At 39.9% G+C, this 17,609-nt stretch overlaps 4 protein-coding genes across 4 annotated transcripts; 2 read left to right on the top strand and 2 right to left on the bottom strand.

Moving 5' to 3' along the window:
- Positions 1-734: 734 nt before the first annotated feature.
- On the bottom strand, positions 735-3,571 carry MRS44_011821 (uncharacterized protein; the record flags this gene model as incomplete). Its single annotated transcript, XM_065619877.1, has 10 exons — positions 735-1,167; positions 1,214-1,517; positions 1,568-1,717; positions 1,786-1,850; positions 1,912-2,036; positions 2,099-2,179; positions 2,235-2,270; positions 2,373-2,969; positions 3,050-3,223; positions 3,542-3,571. 10 exons carry the CDS (start codon positions 3,569-3,571, stop codon positions 735-737), a joined length of 1,995 nt encoding a protein of 664 aa, XP_065475949.1.
- Positions 3,572-4,039: 468 nt separating this feature from the next.
- Positions 4,040-7,841, top strand: MRS44_011820 (uncharacterized protein; the record flags this gene model as incomplete). Its single annotated transcript, XM_065619876.1, has 6 exons — positions 4,040-4,058; positions 4,262-4,516; positions 4,580-4,899; positions 4,997-5,057; positions 5,127-5,990; positions 6,247-7,841. The coding sequence occupies 6 exons, from the start codon at positions 4,040-4,042 to the stop codon at positions 7,839-7,841; spliced, it is 3,114 nt and encodes a 1,037-aa protein (XP_065475948.1).
- A 668-nt stretch (positions 7,842-8,509) lies between these two features.
- On the top strand, positions 8,510-9,873 carry MRS44_011819 (uncharacterized protein; the record flags this gene model as incomplete). Its single annotated transcript, XM_046279783.2, has 5 exons — positions 8,510-8,810; positions 8,865-8,971; positions 9,030-9,186; positions 9,243-9,475; positions 9,532-9,873. 5 exons carry the CDS (start codon positions 8,510-8,512, stop codon positions 9,871-9,873), a joined length of 1,140 nt encoding a protein of 379 aa, XP_046124701.1.
- Positions 9,874-10,060: 187 nt separating this feature from the next.
- MRS44_011818 (uncharacterized protein) lies at positions 10,061-11,073 on the bottom strand (the record flags this gene model as incomplete). Its single annotated transcript, XM_046281734.1, has 5 exons — positions 10,061-10,173; positions 10,263-10,502; positions 10,604-10,718; positions 10,776-10,865; positions 10,948-11,073. 5 exons carry the CDS (start codon positions 11,071-11,073, stop codon positions 10,061-10,063), a joined length of 684 nt encoding a protein of 227 aa, XP_046124702.1.
- Between the last annotated feature and the right edge of the window lie 6,536 nt (positions 11,074-17,609).

The raw sequence follows: 17,609 nt of genomic DNA, 5'->3' as shown, positions 1-17,609 counted from the left end.
ATTGATCTTCACTTACGTCGCTCGTCAGCGTTCCCCTGTCCCTACTACCATTCTTGTGGCATGTATCAGAAGCAAAAGACCCCCAGAACAGACCTGTTAGGAGCGTCCAAGGCGATTTTGGGGTCTATCGCGATGTCTTCTCAATGTTTGGGAAGCTGTATGAGGTAACAGATAGTGTCCTGCAGTGCACGGGTATAGAAGATACGGGACCATCACAGCCTACTCCTTGAAAGTGGCATATATGGTCCGGCATGGCCAGGGAGCTTGTCATTCTCTTGGAGCAGAGGGAGCAAAGCAAGGTCTCGCAACAGTTTTGCTCTGAAGTTTGCTTATGTAGGAACGAGTCTAATATCCTTTGCAAAATACGGAACATAAGTTAATAAATCTTCCCATGTTGAATGCACACAGGTTTGTTAAATTTGACCCCTGATCCTGTGCGAGAGTTATCCAGTTTGCACCTGGCTTGGTATTCAGGATATTAAGGAGCCTTTTTGCGTATGTTGTTAGTTATGCACATTTGGCGGGTTTCTGCGCTTTTATGAACAAAACTACAAGACTTGTTGGGCGTTCAAGTCAAATTCGTGGCTAGGGGAACCGAGTGGTCACTTCAATGCGTGCGGGACAACTCAAGTCAAGGCCTAAATACAGGCCAACACTGGTTCAGGTCTATCTAAGCGAAGATGAAAACAAGAGAAGAAGGATCAACGTGCGTCAAATTATATGTACCGCGAAGATCATAGCTTTGCACGATTTGGATCCCGTGCCGTCTCGGCAGGCAACTCCTGGTACTTTTCATATATCCTCAGTGCTTCTGGGTTGGCAACCGCCCCGTTGACCGTGACCTCGCGTCCATTGATCACATGCTTCACATTGATCTCACACTTTTTTCCATTGAGGGTGTAGGGGATGTCAGAGACCTCAAAGATTGCCCGCGGAACATGGCGCGGAGAACAGCCCTCCCGGATAGCGGAGGCGATCTTGCTCTCCAGCTCGGTAGTCAGCGACTGTCCAGGGCTCATCTTGACAAACAAGAGAACTCTCTCATCTTCGTCAATGTCCCGCCTCTGGCCAACACAGATGCTGTCAGAGATCTCAGGCAAGGTTTCTGTGATGGCATAGATTTCGGCAGACCCAAATCGCACCCCTGACGGATTGAGTACACCGTTACTTTGCTTGTTAGCACGATGGTATCGCAAGGTGTAGCAGGACTTACGATCTCCCAAGCATCATTATGCCGCCGGTATCTTGTAAAATCTTTACGAAGTCACCTTGACACCATACACGAGGCCCAAAGCGACTGAAGTATGACGATTCATACTTCTCTCGCCCTCCCTCACCACCAAACCCCAGCGGTTGACTTGGAAACGGCTTGGTGCATACCAACCCTCCTGGACTACCAGAATCTTCGACTGAAGTGGGCCTAGCAGCCGCTGAATCGTAAACGTCCACAGACATGCCAAGAGCTTTGCACTGGATCTCCCCGGGATACACAGGAAGCAATGGTGTGCCACCGACGACTAGAATTGTCAGTGAAACGAAAGATGCAGTGTGTTCCATCGATACATACAGCAGCCGGCAATGTCAGTGCCGCCACTCATCGACACTAGATGGACCGAGGGTGGGAAGGCAGTGGAGTAGAACCAGTGGTACATGCTTGCGGGTAAAGCAGAGCCTGTTGAAGTTATGACACGTAGCTTGCTCAGATCGAAGCTTTTCCCTGTGTCTATGGTTAGGAACTGATTGGTTGGCGCGAGAAGACAAGCAAACAGCCTTGGTATCACTTACGTGGTCCTATATCGAGACTCTTGAGTGTCGAAAGATATCGAGGAGAAGTTCCAAAAACACCAACCCTAAAACGACGCTTAAGCATTTTCTCGGTCAACAATATGTATTGATAGGAAGAGGCCATACCCAACTTGTTCGGCGAGCTCCAGTAGGATTGTCGGGCGTGGGTGAAAAGGTGAGCCGTCATAGAGGAGCATGCCAGCACCACAAGAGAGATTGACAAAGTTCAAAACCCACATTACCCACGACGTCTGTGATTATAGACTCAGCTAGACACTCACTACATACGGGATCCAGCTGCTACTTCACTTACCGTCGTGTAGTGAAATACGACGTCACTTGAGCGGACGTCGTGCTGCAGCGTCATATCCACCTTGACCTTTAATGCCACACCCTGAGATGACATGTGAGCTCTAGCATGTCTCCACGTAATGCAGCGGATCACTTACACCCATAGAATGAATGATGCACTTGGGACCGCCCACCTATGGCCCAAGCTGCCAGTCAGCCACAGTTCTTGGCGAGGAGGGGACGAGACTTGCTGTTCCAGAAGAATACAAAATGAATGCCGGTTGGGAAAAGGGGACCATTTCAAAGCCCAACTCGTCTCCTTGGTCTCGTGCGAGGAAGTCGGCCAAAGTGCATCCACTAGGAATGCTTGACAAGTCTATGTCTGTACCGCAATAAGGCACAACAACAACATTGACAAGTCCATCACCGTTCTTCTTTCTGAGCTCACCAGACCACTGGCTGATGCGGTGTGACAGGTTAGCAAACTTACCCGCGTAGACATAGCCATCATCTGCAAACACGATCTTGGGTGAGACCTGAGAGTACCGATCGACGATGCTGGTAGGTCCTAGACCGCAGGAAGCAGAGGTCCAGACACCACCAATCGAAAGCGTCGCCAGAGCAGAAATGATGGTATTGACAGAGTTGCCCATGACAGCCGCGACAACGTCGCCACGCCTGACTCCAGACCGTATCATGGCGCTGCGTAGCTGACGAACCTGCTTCCTGAGGTTTCCCCAAGTGATTCGCTCAAGGCCATCTACACTTTCTCTCGCAAAGTAGATTGCCGTGTCCGCATCTTTACGATTCCGAAGTATGATCTCTGCAATGTTGAGAAAAGCAGACGGAAAAAATCTGGGAGGAGGGAACAGGGGAGGAACAGAAGTTGCTACCTGTAGCCCCAGGTTAGCTCTCAATCTACCTTATCCAAGGGTTCTCATCGCCAATCTGGCTGACGATTGCGGCAGCCAACCTTGTCCACAAGCATAGGCCCAACCTCGGTCAAGTCTTGCCGACCTAGCTGTAGCCAAGCACACGCGTCCGTCCAAAAGTCCTGGAAAGTCGTGGTGTCCACAGACCAGCGATGCAGGTCATGGTACGTTTGCAGCTCCAAGCCATGCTTTCGATTAACGTGGTGGATGAATTTCTGCACATTTGTTTGGTGAGACTGGTCTGGCTTCCAGACGGCTGTTTTTTGATGGACACTTATGGTTTGATCTGTTGAAGTTGTTAGGTGTTGGCGTGGTGATTACAGTGCTGGCATATGTGGTTAAGGATACCAGGCTTGTCCTCTTCAGAGGCACAGTCCACAAACAGTTTTCTCTTATCATGCCACTCTTCTCTTTCCCTGTTCCTTTGCTAAGTGAGTGCACCGAGGTGTCTCGGCTCGGAGCGAGTGAGAGAAGGTCTCTACCACTGGACGTTCTGTTTGGACAGATGCCGCGGCCACCAAGGACTAATGTACCACCTCGGGAATCAGCCCAAATGTGGCCATGGTTCTATCATCGTAATCGATAATTCTGCGGGTCACCGCTGTCTTGGGCACTTCCTTTGTTACCGAGGCTTCTGCCTCCGCTCAGTGGGGGACTGTTTCCACCCAACAACGTTGCATCGGTAGGCCGCATGGCTATTTCATTGATCTTGGCTGTTGAGACGCATCACATCTCCAAGAATTGCAATCCATTTCAATAGCAAGGAGTACGATGAACAATCTGTAATATGAAAACTGAATGCACTAAATTGCCGTGGCCATCACCACCCAGGCAGTCACACAACTTTCTCTCGTCTCAGCTTGTCGACATCCGAGGCATTCATTCCGGCTTCCATGAGCACCTCGTCAGTGTGCTGCCCGAGGCTCGGAGGTGGTATCCTCAAGCTGGCGCCCGTCTCGCTGAACTTGACGGCCGGGCCAATGACACGAATCCTACCCAACTCAGCAGCTTCCATGTTCATGCTTGCAATCATGCCCCGTGCTTCTGCTTGTGGGTGTGCGAACGTGTTTTGCATGTTATTGATTGGTGCAAACGGTAGACCCGTCCCGTTGAAAATATCAATCCACTCGGCAGTTGTCTTTGTTTCAAAGACGTCATTGCACATCTCAACAACCCGATATCACATGTAGGTACCTCTATCCCCTATGGCGTTGCATCCTCTGTATCTGACCCATGAGAAAAAGATCCCACAGATCTGACAGTATGGGAATGGGCGTTTGAAGACGCGAGATACTCGCCATTGCTCAACTACCCTCGCAACAAGCTCGGGGACTATACCAACGCTGCCACTGGGGAGCGGTTGGACTTTTCGCAGGTCAAAGAGCATGCAACTCACCTATGCACAGCTCTTGTTGAAACATGTGGCTTGAAAGAGACGGATACGGTGTCTCTGTTCAGCCACAATGTGATTTGGTATCCAGTGGCCATATTTGCTGTCTTGAGGGCAGGTATGTTTGCAAATCAATCGTCCCCCATCTCTCTGGCTCAAACTCTGAGACTGACCACACTAGGTGGACAAATCAACGGTGCCTCTCCCTCGTACACGGTGGACGAGATGACGGCAGCTCTCAAAACGGCGAGAACAAAGTATATCATGACGGTCCCCAGCTCCATCCCAGTTGCTCTTTCATCTGCGAAGAAGGCCGGTATCCCTCAAAAAAACATCTTTCTACTTGAAGGAGAAGTTGATGGGTATATGACGGTGAAGAACCTGTTGGAGATTGGAAAGAGCTTTGGGGAGCAAAGACAAACACCTCATTGGCGCACCCCGTCGAACGACATCTGCGGTTATCTAAACTTCAGCAGCGGCACAACCGGCCTCCCAAAAGCAGTGAGTCCTGAGTATCGTTTGTCTTGGGAAGCGGGAGTAGCTCATCGCTTGATAGGTTATGCTCTCTCACAGAAACGTAATTGCCCAATGTCTTCAGCTAAAAGCTGTGGCAGGACCATGGGAAAAACGATATCTAGCCAGCCTACCCCTATTCCACAGTAAGTATCCTAATGTCCTCGTCTGTATAACTGGAAGCGGAATTCCACAGAGACTAACGAATTGAATAGTTAGTGGACTTGTACGGTTTCTCCACTGGCCTATTGCAAGCAACGAGGAATGCGTCATGCTTCCACAGTTCACGATGAAAGATTTTCTTGACGCAGTCGTCAAATACGAAATCACGGACCTCACCCTTGTCCCTTCCATTGCCATTCGACTGGTGAGAGACCCATTGGTAGATCAATACGACCTCACGTGCGTCAGACGCATCGCTTGTGGTGCAGTTCCCTTGGGGCAAGAGATTCTCGAGTTGCTCGAGAAGAAGATGCCATGGACGGGCTTCAGACAGAGCTACGGCATGACTGAGTCGTGCTGCTGTCTTAGCACCCACCCGCCCGATCTTTACAGCTACCAGTATGCAAACAGTGGTGGGATGCTGCTGGGATCGTCGGTGGTTAAAATCCTTGACGTGGATACAGGCAGGGAGCTGGGCCCGAACGAGACGGGCGAGATCCTCGCCAAAGGCCCCCAAATCGCGATGGGCTATCTTGACAACCCAAAAGAGACGGCCCAAGCATTCGGTGCGGATGGATTCCTGCGTACAGGTGACATTGGCAGTATCCACGACCAAGGCTTCATCCACATCGTTGACCGGATCAAGGAGATGATCAAAGTCAAGGGCCAACAAGTAGCCCCGGCCGAGCTAGAGCATCTCTTACTCGGCCACCCTCATGTGGATGATTGCGCTGTACTTGGAGTACCGGACAACTACAGCTCGGAGCGCCCAAAAGCGTTTATTGTCTTGAAGCCCGACATCGAACCCAGTGATGACATCGGATGGGAGCTCATCGGGTATGTCAAGCAGAGGCGGGTGAGGTACAAGTGGGTGAGAGAGGTTGAGTTTGTCACTTTGATCCCGAAGAGCCCAAGTGGTAAGATCTTGAGGATGTCTTTGCGAAGCCAGGAGAGGGGGAATGATAACGGGCATATCGTGAAGGATGACCCGTCTCGAGCAAAGCTCTGAGCGCACTCGCCGTTCGATTACTGGAGGAATGTATGAGGTTCATCTAGACCAAGATCTACGATAGTGGGCTTGATTAGAATGCTCCGTTATAAAGCATGTTCGTTACTGAAAGCCTCTTACTGACACCACATTACCCAAGTACCGTTCTATGGCTTCCCTTCAAGTCAAGCAAAAGCCAGACGTCATCGTTGTCGGCAGCGGTATTGCTGGACTTTCCGCAAGTATCGCAGCAGCGGAGAAAGGCGCTTCGGTCCTTCTACTTGAACGCTTCCACGGCGGAGGCACCACGGCCCTCTCAGGCGGTATTATCTACGCTGGTGGGGGGACACAGCAGCAAAAAGAAGCCGGGTACGATGATACCCCGGAAAACATGTTTGCCTATCTACGCCAGGAGATTGGAGACGTGGTTCAGGAGAAGACGCTGAGGCGATTCTGTGACGAAAGTCCCGGAATGATCCAATGGTTGGAGAAGCACGGTGCTCGCTTCAAGGGGGCTTTGAGTCCATACAAGACGAGCTATCCCAATACTCAGCATTACCTCTACTTTTCGGGCTCGGAAAAAGCATATCCTTACTCATCACTCGCGAAGCCTGCACCTCGAGGGCATCGCATGGTGCACGATGGATTCTCCGGGGCCGGCATCGCCAAAGCCTTACTTGATGGGGCCAGACGACTTGGTGTTCAGATTGTGCCAGCCAGCAAAGTTGAGAAGATTCTTTTGGCCAAAGATAGCTCCGTCCGAGGAGCCGAGTACCTCGCACTAGCTAACTCGGCCTCAAAGCTTGCCAAGCATGAGAAGCTGACCAATCGAGCTCTCAAATACCAAATCACGCTGCTCCCCATTGCAGGGTGGCTTCATAACCGTGCCAGCAAAATATTTGAGCGCAACGCTCAGTTTGCCGCGGCCGAGGCACCCGCTGTCATCTTGGCGGCTGGAGGCTTCTCCTATAGTCCTGAAATGCGAAGGAAATATCTTCCCGACTTCCAGGGCGTCACTCCTCTTGGGACACCAGCTGACGATGGCTCCGGTATCATGCTAGGAGTAGCGGTTGGAGGCTCCACATCCCACATGGGCTGTATGTCGACCTGGAGGTTCTTATACCCCCCGAGCGCTCTTCTCGAGGGCGTTGTCGTGGCCAACCAAGGGGAACGCGTTGGTGCTGAGGATGTGTACGGTGCCTTGTTGACAGAGAAGATGATGCGTAATCACCAGTCCCAAGGTTTTGCCATCTATGACTCGACGCAGTGGGCCAAGGCGAAGAAGCAGCTGCCCGCGCAGGTACCTCCCGTCTTGAAGCTGCAGAGGTACCATTGGCTATACTGGGACCATAAGAAGGCCAGGTCTCTTGAGAACCTAGCCAAGAAGTTCGGAATTTCGCCTCAGGGCTTGCGGCAGACTGTCGATGCCTATAACGACGCCATCAAAAACGACAAGCCTGATCCGGCGAACAAGATGCCCGGCACGCGATCTCCTATCCTGAAACCACCATTTTACGGCATCGATATATCTATCAAATTGACAAAGGGTCTTCAGCAAGTCATTGGGCTGTCGCTTGGTGGCCTACGAGTCGAGGAGGAGTCAGGTTTGGTTCTTAATGAGGATGGAAAGCCAATCAAAGGTTTATATGCCGCGGGAAGGAATGCTGTGGGTATTTGTTCAAGCACGTATGTGAGCGGCCTCTCTCTTGGTGACGGCGTATTCTCAGGCAGACGGGCTGGTGTTCACGCTGCTGGAAACGTGAAGACGACGTCATCATAGTAAAGTGGGTCTTGTGCTTGTCCAGCTATGGACTCCATAATAGGAATCTTTTGCCGCTTGCTCGAAGCTTGGCAGCGGTCCTGTGGGAAAAAAGGGTTGAGCTAAAAGATCTTGTCGATCCTCTTTGCCGTGAATTGCCTCAATCGCAAGAAGGGGCTTACTCTAGCCGAGCCTTCGCCGAAATTTCGGCGGGCTTCTGCCGTGTATCCCGTGGGAGGCGTGGGAGGATTGCTTGGTTATCTTATCTCACCTGGAACATCCCTACCTCGTCCAATGGCGCGTCCTGGTTGAGCGGCCAATCAACGATTAAGTGTCTAGGCAGCTCCTAGCCATCCTAGTTGTTGACCAATCCCGATACTCCGCGACCAATGACCGACACTCCCCGATGATGCCTTCAACAGGCTAAATTGGTCAACGTGGTATGCTTTCAATGAGGGGTCAAGATGTGGAACAGATCACATTAGTCATGTCGAAACAGACAACATTCCAATGATCTCCCAACACTTTGTTTGCCCTGTACTTTTGTCCTCTACATAAGCATTCTACTGAACCAAAGCTTCTGTTGATGGACGTCGGGTGAAGGCCTCATCGAAGAGTTATCGCGGCAAATCCTTCGTACTAACGAAAAAGCTTCTTTGTTTACAACACCTTACACTTGATAAAACAAAATGGCGCCTATCAAGGTGGGAATCGTCGGGTACGGCTTCGCCGCAAAGAACTTCCATATCCCGTTCATCTCAGCGAACCCAGATTATCAGATCGTCGCGATTCTTCAGAGAGCAGAGGCTCCGGCTGATCCCTCATCAGCAACACCGGGATCCCACTGCACGGTTGACTTGCCAGGCATCAAGCACCATCGCACAGCTGAGGATTTCTTTGCTGATTCCGAGATTGCATTTGTTGTCGTTGCAACTCACACAGACACCCATGCTTCATTTGCTGAGAAAGCTTTGCAATCGGGAAAACATGGTATGGATTCAACGATAGAGGAGACGTCCATTGACTGACCTGTCAATATTACAGTGATTGTCGATAAGCCTTTTTCTCGATCAGCCGAAGAGGCAGATCAAGTCATCAAACTTGCAGATGAGAAGGGGTTGATCTTGACCTGCTTTCAAAACAGACGATGGGTAAGTTCGTCCAACCTCACCCTGAATGACGATTCAACAAGCTGAAGATAGTCTCAAGGATGGCGACTTCCAGACACTGCGTAGCCTTGTGTCGAAGAACGCTCTGGGGAAGATCATGGAGGCTGAAATTCATTACGACTTCGAATCCCCGCCATGGCTGTCACACATGACCGAGAAGAAGTATACTCCGGGATCAGGAATGACATTTGGCCTAGGTTAGTGATTCACATCTCAACTCAATCACAAAAGCATTTGGCTGACCACGGCTCAGGAACCCATAGCATTGATCAAGCCGTTGTGCTCTTTGGACGTCCCAAGTCGGTTACTGGCTTTCTCCGTGCCCAGCGTGGAATCGAGAGCGAAGTTGAGGATTCGTTCACCATCATTCTGCAGTATGAGGGTGAACAGAAGGATCTATTGGTCACTGTGAAAACGAGTGTCACAACACCACTAGCACAGCAACTGAAGTTTCTTGTGAGGGGAACAGAGGGGTCATACGTCAAGGTGAGCCATGCCAACCAGTTTCGTGAGGCTGTTCAGGGCTGATTTTACAACCACAGTGGCAACAACGTAGCACATGTCCGCAAGAAGAACAGATTCAGAAGGGTGTCAAGCCGCTGGATCCAGACTTTGGAAAAGAGCCTGAGGCTTTACAAGGGACATTGACCACGTACAAGGTGTTTGATGAACGCTACCAGAAGCTTGACCCAGAGACGAACAAGTATACTGGGAGGTATCCCACGATCACCGGTAGATGGATTGGTATTTATGAGAATGTGGCCAACGCTATCAATGGAAAGGACGAGCTTGCCGTCAAGGCAACTCAATCTCGGGATGCCATCAGGGTTATTGAGCTGGCTCGAGAGTCTTATGAGAAAGGAGCCACCATCCCTTGGAGATGAACGATTCAAATGCATGATGACGACATTAGCTATCTAGCCTGCAAAGCTGATCGACTCTGGTAATTCTGATAGTTTACTAGTTTCTTACTGTAATCATCTCAGATACATACACTGCTTAACACAGTTCGCCATCTACTAGTCTGCAATTCCGTCATGCTTGGTGCCGTAACCATATACCCTCTACTATTCATCGTCCAAAAATACCGTCGTTCTTTGGCTCAAACTCAACGTGCGGTCGGTCAAGGACTTCCTCGGGGATCTCTATCGGGTTTTCGGCCGTGATTCCTTCCAAGATAGGAACTGTCATACTGAGCTAAAAGTGTTAGCACTTGCAAGACGGTGGATGTGGCATACCAGAAATTATCTCAGTTTGGCCGAGTGAAGCATACTTGCGGCCTTGGAAGTGACCTGAAAGCGAAGGACACTCCACCCAAGAGGAGGCAGATCGTGTACGGTGACAAGCGCTGGATTATGCAGATTGAGAGATATGTGAGAGCTGCCGGTAGCAATAATTGCCTCCTCATTAGGGTCAAGTCTATGAAAGAGAAGAGGGGTCATGGAACCGTGGAATAGTTGCCAGGGCTTTTCGTTCAGGTAGAACTCGGGGACTTCGGCTCCGTTAATGACGGCTGTGAACCAGTTGACAATCGGAATGTAAAATCAGCACGTGCCGGGTACTCCTTGTTCTCGGTGGGGGGAGGCTTTCAAGGATAGGGAGCAATGAATTGACCATCTGCCATCTTGCAGTGGGGTTTGGTGGAAGCATCAGCAAGGAGGCAGACATCCTTGGGCGATGGGGGTGCAGGAAGCATCATTGGCTCCCCATATCTAGGTAAGCGCTTGGCCTTTATACGGATTGAGTCAGACTTTCACTGTTGACTGTAGTTTGGAGATGGACAAACCGGATATCTCAGAATCGAGTAACCCTGGAGGTTTTGCAACTGGCTCGTTGATGAAATTCGGATGGCATAATCGCCTGGTTCGGCATCGAGCTTGACCAATATTGTAATCCGGGCAGCACTCAGTATTTATACCACCTGTTACACATGGTTAGCTGCAAGTTTCACTCCTTACGATTGCACGAACATCGGTTTGTTCAGGAACGACGAATCCACCATTGTTCGCAACTACAATCATCTTGTAGCCACCAATGGAGACTTTGACTGAGTGTTCGAAGCCGTTGTTCATGAGGTTCATCATGATGTATCTCTGGCCGCCTGTCTCAAAGACCTGAGGGGGTTATTACCAAACTTGCTAACCAAAGGCTTTCCACCTCATCTCATAGTCGGCACTAGTTGCCGAACAATCCTCGTCCGGGAGGCCCTCTGGTTGTATGCACCCTTTACCATCAAGGGCCATACCATTCAGGTGCTCGAAATCGGGCTGACGGCAGTGTACACGACCCTATATCCCCGGAACATTTCGTCAGTTCATTTTCGGACATGCCTCTGGGATGAGCTGTGCGTACCGTTGACCAGAATGGAGTCATAGCAGTAGTACTCGGATACTTCAGCCTTCATGCGAAGCAGTTTCCACACAGTGTCGCGGTGTTGATGGTTCTGGATTGCGGCGTGTTGTATGGCGCGCTCTGCCTCTTCGATCTGATGTAGTTCGAGGCTATCATTTGTGATCAGATAATAGGGGCGCGGCCGTGTTGGACTTAGTACTACGTAGACAAGGCCATAGAGTCCTTGCCAATGTTATTAACGCTATTCGAGAAAGGAGGGACACTGAGTACATACGTCCACTGAAGCCAATGAAGTGGGGTCACTGTACCAGTTTAGGCCCCAGTTGCCTGTGGTATCGTACACAGTCGACTAATTACTTCTCAGCAGGGTGGGAAACTAGGTTAATTAGTATTAAATAAAGCTTATAAGACCTCTCTTAGCTAAGTTAATTATTATTAATTATAATATATTATTAATTAATATATATTAGGCTTTAAAGTTTATTAAGTAATACTTAGAACTTAAGATATATTTTTTATAAAAATATAATTATAAAAATATTAAATATAATATATATAATAAATAAGAATTATAATTATATAAATAGTATAAAATTCCCTTATTTTATATTTTTTATATTTAATTAATTATTTTTTAATTATTTAATATATTATAAACTTTTAATAAAGTAAAGATATTTTATATATTTTAATATATATAAATTAATTATAAATAAAATATTTAATAAGTTATAATTACTTATAAGGTTTATTATTATACTTTATATTATTAATAATATACTATATAATTTTAATATAGTATTTAATTTTAATATAATATTATATAAATATTATATTAATTATATAATTTAAAAAAATATATTTTTATATATTTTATGTTTAATTTAAATATATAAGTATTTTTTATAGCTATATAATATAAAAAAATAATTAGTAAATTACTTATTAATTATAATATATTATTAATTAATATATATTAAAAATTATAATTTTAGTAAATAATATTTAAATAATAAAATATATTTTTTTAGAAATATAATTATTAAAAAATTAAATATAAAATTTTAATTATTATTTATAATTAATTTTAAATTATAATAAATATATATATTAAATATAATATTTAATTAAATAATATATATAATTATAATAAAATTAATTTTTATTTAAATATAATTATAAATAAAATAATTATTATTATTCTATCACTTTATGCCACCCAAAATAGGGATTAAAGTATCTCAATTAATATCTCAGTAATTTTAATAATAAAGGCTCTATACCTAAAGCCTAAGGTCTTAATAGGCTTAAATCAATAAGGTTTATCCACACAATCATCGATAGCTTCAATGACGCGCTAAAACTAGCTCTATTCATAATAAACAGCTTGCATCTTAACCAGCTAAAGTGGTTAAAATCTAACCCCTTCGCGTAGCAGCTCCCCTCCGACGTCAACCTTCCAATTATCCTTGCAATTCTCAACCACTTGAAGAGGTTAAAATCTTAAAGGATCACGCTTCTGTTATCCTTATGAGAGGAGGTTCAACCACAACCAATAACAACCACAACCAACCAGTCAACCAATCTGCGACCGGCCAACTAATCAACAATACACCAACGAGATCGCGATGGCTACTTTCCGCAAAGACCTTTAACCAGCGGATCAAAGCAGCGCGGCTAATGCCTATCGGTATGCCTTCCTATATGACTAGGATGACCTTGCCGAAGAGGTCCGCAAGCTTCGCAGGGGCGCGAAAAGCACCTATAATAGGCTACGAGAGATAATATCATATAGAGCCATTCAGAGCATTACGGTAGGCACGCAGCCTACCAAACGAAAGGTTTAGGTTAAACTCGCGATCTTCGGCTATAACCTTCTTCTTCTTCTGCCTAGCCTCTTTCCACCTAGTTATAATATAGATAGTCGATTCAACTTTATTAGAGAAGAGCTTTCTTTATTAAAGGCCCTCAAAAGAAAGCTAAAGAAATATAGGTATCTCGCCTAGAAAGAAATTAGTTTCCTTAATGGCTTAAGAGACAATAATAACACGCACCCATATAAGGCGTGGCTCATAACTCTCGTTATTAGCATCAATACCTTCCGCAACGCCAAATAAGAAGATCGAAGAAGTCTTATTATGGCTAGCTAGGATCTGGCCACGTAGCTGCAGGCGCAATATTGGGAAATAGAGGTTATCGGCGTCATAGGTTTCAGAGGGATCGGTTCCTAGAGTCGGCGTCGGAGTTCTGTAAACCTAAAAAGTATTGGCGCTGGGGCTCGGCGCTGGACTCGGCGGCAGATAGAAGTCTATAGGTTTAATTAATTAAACCCATCCGGTTAAATATATAATGCGTATATCTTAGCTCGTATAAATATGCGAATAATAGTAATTTTAATAATAATTTTAATAATAAAAAAATAATTATTATAAATTTAAAAATATATTTAAAATTAATATAATCTAAAAATTAAAAATAAATTATAATTATTTAAGTAATTAATATAAGAAAATAAATAATTTTAAGATAAATTAATATTATTTTATTAATTAATATTAAAAAAATAATTTTTTAAAGAATTAAATTATTATAATAATTTTTTAATTTTTATTAATTATAAAAATTATAATTTAATTAAATTTAATAAATATTATAAAAAAATATATATTTAATTTTATATATTATTTTACTTATTTTATATATATTAAGTTCTTAATATTAAATATTTTAATATATTAAAATATATTTATATTTAAAAAATAAAATAATTATTTAAATATTTTATAATTTATTTTTTAAAATTAAAATTCTTTTTATTTTTTATATAAGATATAAAATTATTATAATAAAAGAAATTTTAAAAAATATTAATAAAATTAATTATATTTTTTTTAATTTAAAAATTATAATCTTAAAACTAAATATATAATTATTATTTTTAAATTTTATTTTATTTAAAATAAGAATAAAAATATCTTAATTAATATTTTAATAATTTTAATAATAAAAGCTTTATATTTAAAGCCTAAGGTCTTAATAAGTTAAAATTAATAATATTTATTTATATAATTAGTAATAGCTTTAATAATATAATAAAACTAGCTTTATTTATAATAAATAAGTTATATCTTAATTAATTAAAGAGATTAATATCTAACCCCTTTATATAATATATAATTATATATTTAAATATTTATTAAATAAAAAAATTATTTTTAATTTTTAAATTTTAAAAACTATAAAAATAATAATTAAGCTTAAAATTTAATTTAAATATTTAAAAAAACAAATTATAAAATATTAAAATAATTTTTTATAAAAAAAATAAAAATTATTATATATACAATTATTTTATTAAGAATTAAAATTTATAATCTTTAAAAAATAAATAAAATATTTAATTAATATTAAAAAATAAATAAAATGTTTAATTAATATTAAAAAAATAAGAAAAATTAAATTATAAAAAAAAAGATTTATTTAAGTAAATAAATAAATTAATTAAATAAATATAAATATATAAATAATAATTAAATAGTTTAAATATAATAATTAAGAAAATTTATTTAAATTAAGTATTTAATATTATAAAATTTATAATAAGCTTAAATATAATATAAAAGTTTTTTAAATAATAATAAAATATTTAAAAAAAATATAATAAAAATTTATAATTAAATAAATAATTTATATTATTTTTTTTATAATTTTAAATAAAACAAATTTAAATTTTTAATTTATTTATTTATTTAATTTATTTATATATTAAATATATTAAATAATATTTATAAATTAAATAAAATTAATTTTTTTATATATATAATTATAAATAATTATTATTAAAATTATTATTAAAATTATTATTATTTATATATTTATATAAGCTAAGATATATATATTATATCCTTTTAGTAATAGCATAGCTCATCTAATATTTCTTTATAACCTAAGCTTTAAAGTATATTTCTAAGTTCTATTTACTATAAAAGCGATATAACTTATAGTCTATATAATACCTTATATAAAAGTAATACTTATTCTTACTTATAGCCTCCCTTAAACCTAGGGGGTTATTTTATAAATATATTACTCTATAACTTTATATTAATAAATATATTTATAGTATTATATTATAGCAATTTAAGATTAAATTTCGCTATAATTACTAATATTATATAGAATAACTTTTTAGCGAGTGTTATAGCATAAGTATTCTTAGCGCTTAACTTTTATTATTAGTCTCCCCTAATAATAAGTCTCGCCTTATACTTTTATAGGTACCTATACTTATTAAACTTATAGGTAAATACCTATATATAGTCTAGTATTTATAAATTATAAACACATAGATTATACCTTATAATCTCTATCTAAGATAATATCTAGTAATAGCTCTCTAAGTAATCTTTCTATACTTATTTAAACTCTACCTTAAACTTATATCTAAGTAGACTACTATAAAAACTTAGAGCTAGAGGTAGATTCTTCTTATAGTATACTTATTTATTAGGTTTAAGGTATATTAAAGTCTTTTATGCCTTATATTTAGCCTTAATCTTACCCCTAATATATTTACTCTTAATTACCTTTAAAATTAATATATTTTCCTTTCTTACTATAAATACTATTATTATTCCTATATAAAATGCTTAGTTTAAGGTAAATAGATTATCTTTTAATCTTATTACTTTATTTTAACTTTAACTTATTTATAATCCTATCTATATAAGGAAGCTTAAAAATAGGCTATTTAATAGTATTAAGAGGATCTTAAATCTTACTTAAGTATACTTTAAGTTATTAACTTATATATCTTTTATTAATTTAGTCTTAGTAATTAATAAGTCTTTAATAAGACTTTTAAGGCTTAAATTTAGTATTTCTTACTTATTAGGGCTTTATATAGGGTCTATAATCTAATTAACTTATTAAGTACTTAAAAGAGCTTATAGTTATAATTAGATCTCTTCTAAGGTTTATTCCCTAATTATTTCTCTTATTTATACCTTATTAGCACTAAAGAACTCTTACTTATTAAATATTATATCTTAAGTAATATAGATCTTATTAGTTATAAAATTCTATACTTAAAAAATATTTTATAAATTATATCTAACTAAGAAACCTATCTAGGCCTTTAGATATATTCTTAATAAAAGCCTCTTATCCTTTTACTATGCTAAGTCTATAAGAGTAAAGGCTTTAAAGCTAATTACTCTTATATGCCTAATCTAAGGCTAGTTTTACTCTTATATATATAAAATACCTAAGAAAAAGCTCTTATATAATATCTTCTAGTATAAGTCTTATTTTAAAGTTTAATTAAGTAGGTATATAGCTATTCTTATTATCTCTAGTTAGAGTTTAGCGGGGAGGTTACTATTAATAATTAATAACTTAACTTTCTCTTTTATTACCCCCTTAGAGTACTCTCTAGAGCTATTTTATTATTAAGTACGAGGTATACTCTTATTTACCTTAATTCCTCTTTTAGTAAGCTATCTATAGATTAAATTAGCCTTTTATAACTTATTATCTATTTTAATAATTTAAAGTTTAATATTATATATTATATTAAGTATTTATATAAAGTACTTTAGTATTATAAATAAGCTCTTTTCTTAATAATTAATAAAATAATAGTCTTAATAGAGTCTTAATTATTAGTTTATAAGAATTCTATATAAGATATACCTATTTATCCCTTTTAGGTAGTTATAGAAATCTAATAAGATTTTTTCTCTAGGTTTTAAGGCTTATTCCCTTAGTTCGCGGTACTCTTAATATTTTATCTTTATTAGTCTATAAATATCGCATTTAATAATAACTAGGCCTTTTATCTTAACTCTAAAAATATAATTTATTAAATACTCTAAGCTCCTTAGTCTTAGATATCTTAGGCGGCGATACTAAATTATTACTTAAGCTTAATTAGGCTTCCTTATAGTCTAAGAGTTATATTATAAGTACCTTATAAGAAATATAATATATTTTACTATTTTATAGTTATATTTAATATATATTAGCTATATTCTTATTATAGCTTATATAAGGCCTAATTATTAATATATCTAATAATATCCTTATTATTTTATTAATCTTACTAATATGTAAGTTAATATAATTTATATAGGGATATAAGGTTTATTTCTATCTCTAGGTAATATATAATACGCTATAAATTAAGGATTTATAGTTTATTTTATAGATTCCGCACCTTAATATTTATATTCTTATATCTATAAATTAGTAGTTATTTTAAGCTAGC

Source organism: Fusarium solani (assembly GCF_023522795.1).
Source record: "Fusarium solani strain SB1 chromosome Unknown bctg00000007, whole genome shotgun sequence".
In the NCBI taxonomy this organism is placed as follows: domain Eukaryota; kingdom Fungi; phylum Ascomycota; class Sordariomycetes; order Hypocreales; family Nectriaceae; genus Fusarium; species Fusarium solani.
The sequence above is the reverse complement of the archived record's forward strand: the minus strand, read 5'-3'. Positions and strand labels throughout refer to the sequence as shown.